Source organism: Photinus pyralis, unplaced genomic scaffold, assembly GCF_008802855.1.
Source record: "Photinus pyralis isolate 1611_PpyrPB1 unplaced genomic scaffold, Ppyr1.3 Ppyr1.4_LG5, whole genome shotgun sequence".
NCBI lineage: Eukaryota > Metazoa > Arthropoda > Insecta > Coleoptera > Lampyridae > Photinus > Photinus pyralis.
The window spans coordinates 37,969,255-37,976,924 of record NW_022170596.1 but is presented as its reverse complement, the minus strand read 5'-3'; the positions used below and the strand labels follow the sequence as shown (position 1 = coordinate 37,976,924).

Sequence of the window (7,670 nt, the reverse complement as noted above, 5' to 3'; positions counted from 1 at the left end):
ATAACCAGAACGCGTTGTGCCAAATTTAAGACCACATAACGAAATTTGTAGCGGCAGCCTTTGGAGGGGTTGATTATTTGTAATTCTGTAGGGTTGAATTCCGTTAGAGTAACTCAGTGCTCAGTGTTTAGAGGGATAGATAGTATTCCAAGATTTGTTTCCTTGAACCGTCGTAAAGATCAGGTCAAAATAACACTCGCGTCGCAGCGTTGGTAAAGATCGGATCAGACGAACCTGTATTGGGAAATAATGGAAACGGTCTGTCAGTTAAAGTTCGAGGAGCCGTTCAATATTGAGTTTCGAGAAGAAAAACCGAGCGGATCAGCAGTATAACAGTGAACATTCTGTAGGAGCTTGTAACCAGAGAAGGGCCCTTCTGTTACGCGCTATGATGTAAACTCAACCTACGAATTACCATTTTCACGAATCCTATATTAGAGCCTGATTCACCTGTTCAAGAATGAACTGCTCAGAGAGGTAGATTTAGACGCCATATAAATGAGGTAAATTGCATTTTTTATTTGTATTTCAAGACGGACTGTGACCTTCTAGAAATAATAGTATTTCTATAGGCAGCAAAAAAAGGTAAGTGTTGGACTGCGCGTGTCAATGATAAGCGCGGATACTGCAGGTGAGAGAGAAGGGAAAACTAAGAGGGCAAACTGTCTCTTACGGTTGCGCATCTGATTGGTTCTTTCAATTTAATTTGAATGCGATCGCGATCGCCCGTAAGAGACAACTTGCCCTCTTAGTTTTCCCTTCTCTTTCACCTGCAGTATCCGTGCTCGCATTGGCACGCGCAGTCCATTTATTGTATGTCGATGGTAAATACCGACAAACAGTGGCGTACCGATATGGAGGTAACATTTCCAACCCTATAAATCGTGAACCATTAATCGAGCAATGAACTAGGCACACAATGCAGACCAGGAGGACTGGGATATTGTAGTTTACTTTGATAATTAAGGGTCAAGATTTCTTAAAATGCTAAATTTGAGTCAGGATATTTTTGTTAAAAACACCCCTCCCCCTCCTCACCCCCTTTCGGCTACACCATCTCCATATCAGCTACGGTTATTGATAATTGTATCCAGAGCACAAAATATGAATAGATTTAATTTCTTCATTTGTCGCTAAGGAGAGGAAAAATTTCAGCGTACTTATTAACAGCAGATAAATCTTAATACGGAAATAGTTGTTTGTAAGTGTATGGATGAACAATTTTGTTGCCTACTTCAAGAAATGTCGAAGCAAGGGCGCGCTCCACCGCTGGCATTAGTTCCACTAAGAAGGCGTTCAAATTTTTGTTAAGGCTCTCGTGTACTATATCACCTACAAACATTTTGATTATTACAGATTGCGAAAATTTGAACACGTACTTATAAATTTGTCCCCGCGGAACAAATTTTCTATCTTTATACTTCCACCTCCAATTTGAATGTGTAGCGATAAATCCTTGTACCTTAAGTATGTTTCACCATCCCTGTCGTACAACTCGCCTTTAAGCATAGTCTTCGATTTACAATTTGCTGCAAAACATCAGAATATGTAGTATAGCCATAACACCCATGTGGAGAGCGAAACTGTCCACTTACTGAGATTTGCATATAATGGACCTGCACCGTTGACAGGCATCATCAGCAGCTTCCCTGACACGTTGTACTGGGCTTCGATGCTCAGTAAGGGAAACTCAGTATCGAACTCGTACGTCTGCTCATCCATATTGACTCTACAATCAACCTTTAGAGCTGCTGTAACCACACAAGTTCCTTTTACTTTAAGGATGTAACTGTGTAACTACTACATCCGTACGTTTTTACATTATTGGCTGTTAAAGAAAGGCCAACCGATTGTTCCGAAATTAGTTCATTCATTACAAGTGGTTCGATGCTGGGTATGTTGCATTCCGGCACCCCTGCGGACATATCGTATTATACCTACCATTGTGGTTTTTACTGCTTCATTTTTACGGTGCAATTTACCTTTTGCCAGGTACGGTCTTAAATCTTCAGCGGATGCTATTAAACATTCAACCAGATTTGGATCATCCCTTTGACAAACGTGAATGAAAGAAGCTACAAGGATTAAAAAAAATGTGATTGTCTTAAACCCCTTTCTTCTTACGCAATTCCTTTGTATTGCACCTTTGCATCGTTACAATAAGTGATAGGAACATAAGTCTAACCTTAGATCCTTTACTCAATGGTCTAACGCTGTACATTTTGCTTAAAAGTGTTTCTTAGTAGTGGAATTCTGAGGTACTTACCTCCCTGTACTGTGCCACTCGTTAAATGGAAGACAAATTTAATCCTTTTGTGACTGGATGCATGCGAAAATAATATGTATAATAATTAATAAGTATATCGATGACTATGCACTTTTTTAAATTGTCGGTTAATTCTTCAAAATATCGTGATTTATAGGATTCTTACTGTACGGGAAGATTAGTCACATCCGACAATTATTTCTAATTTTAGTAATTTATCCTTTACGTATCGACTTTGTTGCAAATGGTAAAAGTGGTTCATGTATTTGATTATCCCCATGTTACCAAATTCACAGATACCAAAGGTCACCTAGACCACATGCATTTAAGGGTGCGATATCTTGTAATAGAATTCTTTGAAAAAGTTTATGAAATCATAAATGGAATACCCAATCGAATTCTCTGTGTCATGGTTATTTTAAGACCAATATCTCTTACTTTTCGACAATGTATTCCCCCTGTATAATTGGTGAAAATTCATGGTGCCAAACCGAATTTGGATGACGATTCCTTAAAATTTAAATGAAATTAAGATTCGAATATATTTTATTGAAAGCTGTACAAACATTACCGTGTTCGCTTGGAAAACATGCTTCTAATCGCAACCTGCGCGTAGCATAACTTAATTGTGGCGGGGAAAATACACAATTTTCACCAATAATAACTGATTACAGCGTAACACCAGAAAGCAATTCAAAGAAACCAGTGCACCACATTTAATCAAAGTTGGTGTAAGTATTATTATCGATTTGCCAAAATGTGGTTTTCCATCTGTAGAAATTGCTTGAATAAAATTCAATTTTCGAATAAACCCAGTTTGGTTCGTTTTACTTGAATTTGTGTCTCAGTGTTATTTTTCCTTTTGATTTTGTTTGTAATTGCATAATTTTTGTAAATTGCATCGTTTGTGTAAATTTTTTATTTAGATTTGTTGTATTTATTTATAAGACGTGAAATTGCGTGTTAAAATGTAAAGACATCTGGTTGTTTGCGATTAGACGTTTTGTTAATTAACGCACGTGTTCTGGTGTTGATAACAAGAGATGTATGTAGGTACCTAGTCAACGATGTGCACATTATTTTCGGCGTAAGTGGGTACGCTTTCCTTCGCAGTCTCCTTTATCTAATCTAATTAGCGCATATTATTTGCAAATACCGAAGGCAGGAGATAATTCTATTTTATTATGGAAATTGTAGTGTACTTAATTCCCTCCAAATACTACACAGACTTCGCTTAAATTTGAAATAGAAAAGTGGCAAATATCTAAGGCACGACCCCCTTACATTAATTGTAAGTGACGCTATGACTTGTAGTAAAGTTGGAAAGGAACGTAAAATAAAACACTGAAAATGAGAAAAGTTTGTTTAATACCCACGGCATTCATTTTACAGCACATCCCTGGAGCACCAGTCTTTAGCATTTTACAACTCCCTCCCGGATCAAATGATAAAGAAACGATTAAGTGGCGTAAACCTCGGCCAATTTCAAAACAAAAATAAAGTTGTGTGAAAGAAGTTTATTAAATAGTCCAGAAAAAGAAAAAGAAAAAATCAGAGCAGTCGACGAGAATCTATTTCATCTTGTTTATCGAGCTAGTTTGGGTTATTGAGTTTCAGCTCTTTTATAGACAAAGTGAAATTTCCTGAAGCTGCCAGCGGGTTTTGTTGTGCGTCTTTGTTTAAGTGCGCCTGAATATCGCAAACCTTTCACGACCAGAGTATCTGGATTATTTAGAAAAGTGAAACTGTACGTAATTTTAAGATTTTCAGATTTTTATTTAGCGTGCGGGGTAATCTGTCCAAACAAGCTTTCTAAGCTTCTCTTTCTTTGTTGTTGTTGTTTTAATTTTCATTTAATGGGTTTGGAATAAATTTTTGTCATTGTCAAACAATTGTGTGTTTATTCGAACCCATTGTGCGACCACGATAGAGTGTGCATGTCAGATTTTTCTTTTCGTGTCCAAGATTTATTTTAGGTATTGATCAAAATTTGCGTAGCAAATTCTTTGGAATTTTCGGAAATTGAACGAGTCTCCTAAGTTATTAGTTTAGGTCAATATTGGGACTTTCCTTTTACTTAAATAGAAAACGTGTCCGTTGCTATGGATACAAAAAAAAATTTTATCACTAACTGTTCGTATTTGTAATTGAATACTTCACCGTTGTTTTTATTTTTCTTGCGCTCGTTTCGACATCGACATGACACAAACGTCTGTGATCAACTGATAAACTTTGGCAATATTTTCGCATAGAGAAAGCATTCTCCGTAACGCTGCCATCTGAATATGAATTCCACTATACTCGTATTAATATTCATCCGAAATGATATGTAACAACTTGTTGCAATAGAGGATTTGAAACCCTTGTTCGTATTATTAACGAGCTCCTAGCGAGTTTATAATTTTGCGGTGTCTGTCCGTCTGTCCGCCCGTCCGTTAGCACGATATTAAAAACGAATGGACGGATTACGATGAAATGTTGCGGGTGGATTCTTTATCAAATTTGTAGATCGGAGTTCGTGAAATGGAAATGTAGGCCAAAAAATAAAGCTCTTTTGGCGTGTTCTTTAGTGATGAAACGAATTGCATGAAATTTAAAATGAGAATAGCTTTAGCCACATAATACCTAATGCCAAGCCAAGCCATACCCAGGGGCTCGTTAGCTATATTTATTTAAAATTGTTTTTCTACTGTAATGACAAATTTTTCTACACTAAGTAATTACTTAACCGACGGTTAGCTCCTACGAAAATTCTAATGCCCTTACGTTCCAGGAGTTTGGCCTTTTTTCTCTAAATCTGAAAATTAAGAGTTGGCGCTCTGCTTTGATTGCAGACAAATAAATACAAATTTGAAATGAAATGATCGATTATGTAGGTATATTAATCAAAATTCCATCTAATTTCCAATTCCTGTTTTTCTTAGATCTCTTTTATTTTCAAATTTGTTACGTTTATGACGAATACTGGAAATTTAAATTCTATATCGTGGCGTCATTTGCCTTACATCTATTTCCTAAAATTTTCTTAAAAATGCACCCCTTGTTTTTTAATTAAAATTAAAATTCTAAAAGAATTAAAATATTTAATATTTCTTCTAGATGTCCACGCGTAGTTATCAAATATGATGATGAATGGTACAAAAAAGCACGACTCTTTTTGTAAAGATAACGCTTTAAAACTGGACAATATAGAAACAAGAAAATTGGATCTCCCTTTGTTGTATGCCAATGATCGGGCAACGAACCTTCTATTTATCTCGGCTGCATTCAAACTAGCTTTCCGCTGTCACGATGCAAGTCCGTACGTCCGTCGGTATGATTCTTATGAGAGCATATAAAAGGTGTCCCAGTAGGTAGAGAAGAATGAAATTTTGCCGAAATTTCGTTCAGGCGAGGTAGAAGGGGTTACTGTGGCGGGTGTCCGGTGAAACCTGCCTTTTGTGTTGACTGTTTTGATTCGTGGCATGGCACCTAAATGAAACAACTTTTTTGTTTTTCATTAATTTGTGTAAAAACAATATATATTTGAGTTGAGATAATGTATTGGGCATACATATTCAGTGGTCTTGTTTCGACAGCCGTAGCCGTTCTGTTCCACAAGACCAAAATGTGCCGTGGGACAGTGACTGCTATATCCGTCCTCAGTTTTTTGCAAAAATTTGAAGAAAAATCATGTTTATGTACATAATTCAATTTGTATTTATATTAATAAACTGAATTTAACAAAAAAATACCTGATTATTTTTGGACGTTTTCGTCACGTCACGAATGTGTTTAGGTTTCTGCACCTGTTTGATTCCAGTGGTGTGTCATCATCATACGTTCACTAAACTTATTCATAATTATTTATATTACACCAAATTGTTATAACTGTTAATCAGTGACAATTTATTAAATATTCTTTAACATGAAATAACCTACTCCTAACTAAGTTAAATTAAGGTAATCTTCAGTAAAACTTAATAATCAGTCCATAAATAAATTATTCTTCTGATCCCTGGTAAAAAAAATCCGTTAAACTAAATAATCCACTCGTCGTAAGGAATGCTCTCAAACGTGTTCTCCATAAAACCCCAGAGCAAGTGCGTCAGTTTCTTTTTCAAATCGGGTTTCATCTCTTTAAGTAGTTCTTGTGCGTTTGAGTTAATAAATAAATTTAGAGCTGCCTCTGCAATTTCACGAATAACCACAAGTTCGACATATCATTGATTCTTACCCAAAACTGCGTTTCCATTGTGGACTTGTGTTACGCCCATCTGTATCTCTTTCACACTAAAGTCCATTTTTATTTGTTGCAAGGTGAGGTGCTGTCTTCCTTGCCTTGTCACCGGTTGAGCCTTTACGTATACTTTTGCCCTAACTCCATCTGCAGATCAAAATTGGTTTACTATCCCGTATTTTAAAAGAGTTTTACCGTATTCTCCCCAATAATCTCCCCCGCCAGATGCCTGAACTAAAATCAAAACTCCGGAGCTCACATACTTAGCCCTCGCCGAAATGTGTGGGATGAACAACGTGAATTGAAACTGATGCGAATCCAAATCGGACCTAAAACAACAAAACCTTGTAACAGCCAAAATGCAAGTTACCAAGTACTCACCTTACAGCAGTAATAGTCATATTACTGACTCCGAAAGCGTTAATATCCCTAAACGTGGCGCGATATCCATTTGGTCCATTACCCAACGCAATTCCAATTTCATCAATGACAAGGGGCTCGGGTTCCGCCAGCCTCAATTCGGGTATTCCATGGTTCATGTACGCTATAAAGGTATTTGCCGATTTTTGCAAGCAAGCGTTTATTTGCGGATCCGTTCTTCGACATCGTTTCAGATAATAATATGCTGCAAAATTATAATATTACAATCCATTCAATAATAATTTTTGGAAAGCGTGACCCAAATTTTCATTATCAATAACTGTAATTATGCATCTTTGTGGTTTTTGTGATTTAACTTTCTACGATCTTCGAATTATCTTATACGTTTGAAATTCCGCAATTTCTACAACTTTCATTCACAAATGACATAATGCGTTATAGCACAGACTGCAGAAAATTATATAAAAATTAACCAAAAAGCGATTGACCCGTTTGCGAGTAAGTATTTCGGTCACACATTCTGAAGTCACCGCAAATGAACTGTAAAGTAATGTTCGTCCACCTACTCACTATACAAACTTTCTTCAGCATTAAAAAGAAATGAGATAAAATTGAATTTAAAATTGTAAGTTAATTACTTACAATTTTGGGCAATTGCACTAGTTACTGTTCCAAATATCACACACAGTAAAAATACACGGTTATTCATGTTATGGTAATGTTGGAAGGTATGTTTAACGCTTTCTTCCACTTAGTACTGATGAACTTACTTCTTGTGGCATTGACCGTGACTTTGACGTTCCT

The 7,670-nt window shown here is 36.4% G+C and overlaps 2 protein-coding genes across 2 annotated transcripts; both read right to left on the bottom strand.

Moving 5' to 3' along the window:
- Positions 1 to 1,099: 1,099 nt before the first annotated feature.
- Positions 1,100 to 2,274, bottom strand: LOC116170590 (circadian clock-controlled protein-like). The gene is made up of 6 exons (XM_031487091.1): positions 2,125 to 2,274; positions 1,983 to 2,075; positions 1,777 to 1,915; positions 1,596 to 1,729; positions 1,380 to 1,529; positions 1,100 to 1,332 (listed from the first exon to the last, which is right to left on the bottom strand). Exons 1-6 carry the CDS (start codon positions 2,219 to 2,221, stop codon positions 1,181 to 1,183), a joined length of 765 nt encoding a protein of 254 aa, XP_031342951.1. The 5' UTR covers positions 2,222 to 2,274; the 3' UTR covers positions 1,100 to 1,180.
- A 3,667-nt stretch (positions 2,275 to 5,941) lies between these two features.
- LOC116171836 (protein takeout-like) lies at positions 5,942 to 7,665 on the bottom strand. The gene is made up of 5 exons (XM_031488842.1): positions 7,509 to 7,665; positions 6,867 to 7,110; positions 6,681 to 6,814; positions 6,483 to 6,632; positions 5,942 to 6,434 (listed from the first exon to the last, which is right to left on the bottom strand). Exons 1-5 carry the CDS (start codon positions 7,573 to 7,575, stop codon positions 6,286 to 6,288), a joined length of 744 nt encoding a protein of 247 aa, XP_031344702.1. The 5' UTR covers positions 7,576 to 7,665; the 3' UTR covers positions 5,942 to 6,285.
- Between the last annotated feature and the right edge of the window lie 5 nt (positions 7,666 to 7,670).